Below are 2,150 nucleotides of genomic sequence, written 5' to 3'. Positions count from 1 at the left end.
CACACCAAATCCCATTCAGAAATCTGGAAATTACATCTTTACCTACTTATCGCACGCATCCACAGAAGCAAGAATAAACCTCAAGGTAGATAATATTCTACTCACATTCGCGCCAAATTCGGCATATTTATCGCACACATAATGTTAAGAGCTTGTGTGATTTGCCAACTTTCAAAATTATTCCTGCCACTTCCCAAATACACAGCTGTGGGCGGTAATAGCTACGCAAGTGTGAACAGTCTCTTTTAAAAGAAAGCGATAGAGGCAGATTTACCTATACACGATGCTCAACCATGGACTGTTAAATAGTTTGCCTGGGTTGCCGTGAGGGCTCAAAGATTTAATAAAATTTATAGGCACCATCTTGAACAATGTGTTTACCCTACTATCTGGCAAATCCTGACATTTTTCAATGGAGTTTGGCATTCATTCTCTCGCAGCACGTACGGGGACTTGCCACCGAGTAACCCAAGAAAACCACGCTGCCCAATACTGCTTGGCTTTCAACATTTTCAACCCAAGGGTCAGCCGGGGGTAGGTTTACAGGGCCCCCCTCCCCCAGGAGAGGGCCCGCGTGTCCGCGGCCTCTCCTGCCACTCCTGGCTGAGCTCCTACCTCTGTGGGCCGGCTGATCTCGAACAGGTCGAGCCGGTTGGCGTTCCAGTGGTTGATGATGTCGGCCAGTTTCCTCCTCTCCTCCTCCCTGCTCCCCGACATGGTGGACAGCCTTTCCGTAGGTCCGCACTGTTGAATAAAACTTCCCGTAACGGTAGTCCACAGGAGAAGAAAAAGCCGCCTCACAAACCAAAGGTTCAGGTCTGCTGTTTTATCGCCAGGACTTCGTGCGTCTCTCCGCTCACCGACCGACCGACCTGCTGTCTGATCTGCTCCTGCTTCGCGTTCCCGGTGAGCTTCTGCGCGCCCCCGGTCTATGTATATGTGTGTGTTTGCGTTTGTGAACGCGCAAACTATTAACTGTTTCAGAACCGACACAATTGATCGATGACGCTGCTTTTCTTAAATGTGCAGTCTCAAAAGAAGTAGTCCGCTTATGGTGGTCAGCAGGATTAACTCATTATCTTTTCATGAAGACCCCAACACACACACACACACGCCCTTAAACCCCCTGAGCGATTTATTTACACTGTAAATATACAATATCTACAAATCAGACAGTGAAATCTCACTACTTATCTTGTTTGTTTGCACTTTGAAAAAAGTAAACAAACACTTGTGCAGAAGAGGAATAAACCTAAAAACTTAGAGATGCAAAAAGATTTGAATAGAGTAGAAAAATTATAATTAATCTTTTTAAATAATTGTAATAATCCAATACATTACACAATACATTAAACACAATACATTTCAAGTAGCACACAGAATTTTTTTTAAATTTAATTCAGGAGGCAGAGCTAGCTCATCTCGAGGTCAGCTCCTCCAGTCCATATGAAAAAACTGAAAATTGCTGTGTGAATATAGACTGTAGTATTAAAAATGCTCGGTTAAAGTACAAAACAGTCCATTTGGCATTTGGTTGTAAATGTAAGATTCTTTTTTGTTACTTGTTGGAAGCACTGTGAAAGTGCACCAGAATTTTTCTTTATTAATAAAACTAATTGAAAATATCTTCTAATTATTAACCATTAATATTTTAAATTATTACCTTAACATCCAAAAGGTCTCTGCTAATCTATTTAGCTTTACATCTACCCTTGAATATAAAATTTTCACCTAATTTGCATGCTCAAATGGAAGCAAAAGAGTAAAGTGCATGCAAGAAACTTGATTTTAGAGGTATCATCTTCTTAGCATGTTACCCACCAGTGACCTGGTTTATGTTAAGAGGATAAAATTCCAGTTTTACGCACACAATCAGAGAGAGCATCTTATCTATGTATGGGATGGATGAGCCATTGTGTGCAGTTCTACTTTCGTGATAACCTGTTTCACTGCAGTAGCTTTTTCCTTCCTGTGGACCCACTCTTCATAATCACACTCATTTCCTGTGTGTGTGTGTTTCTATTCTGTTTGTTGGGGGTAATGATGTGGCGCTGCGCTCCATCTATTAACACATGGCTGTGAGTGACTCTGAAAGGTCAGCAGATACATGTGAAATGTAATGATCTCATCTATAAAAATAGCTGTGATAC

General features: G+C 41.6%; 1 protein-coding gene across 17 annotated transcripts in view; it reads right to left on the bottom strand.

Moving 5' to 3' along the window:
• afdna (afadin, adherens junction formation factor a) overlaps positions 1-934 on the bottom strand; it is a 113,730-nt gene extending 112,796 nt beyond the window's left edge. For 13 of the 17 annotated variants that reach the window (XM_084954003.1, XM_084954004.1, XM_084954005.1 and 10 more), the window contains exon 1: positions 616-933. In XM_084954003.1, the coding sequence (XP_084810129.1) occupies positions 616-717 (102 nt within the window). In that variant the 5' untranslated portion in view covers positions 718-933. Of the gene's footprint in view, positions 1-615 lie in introns of all 17 variants that reach the window. The other 4 variants (XM_084954001.1, XM_084954002.1, XM_084954012.1 and 1 more) reach the window with 1 other exon arrangement.
• Between the last annotated feature and the right edge of the window lie 1,216 nt (positions 935-2,150).

The sequence above is a fragment of the Perissodus microlepis genome, chromosome 15 (assembly GCF_051167445.1).
Source record: "Perissodus microlepis isolate ML-2025 ecotype Zambia chromosome 15, ASM5116744v1, whole genome shotgun sequence".
In the NCBI taxonomy this organism is placed as follows: domain Eukaryota; kingdom Metazoa; phylum Chordata; class Actinopteri; order Cichliformes; family Cichlidae; genus Perissodus; species Perissodus microlepis.
This window is presented reverse-complemented; position numbering and strand designations above follow the sequence as displayed.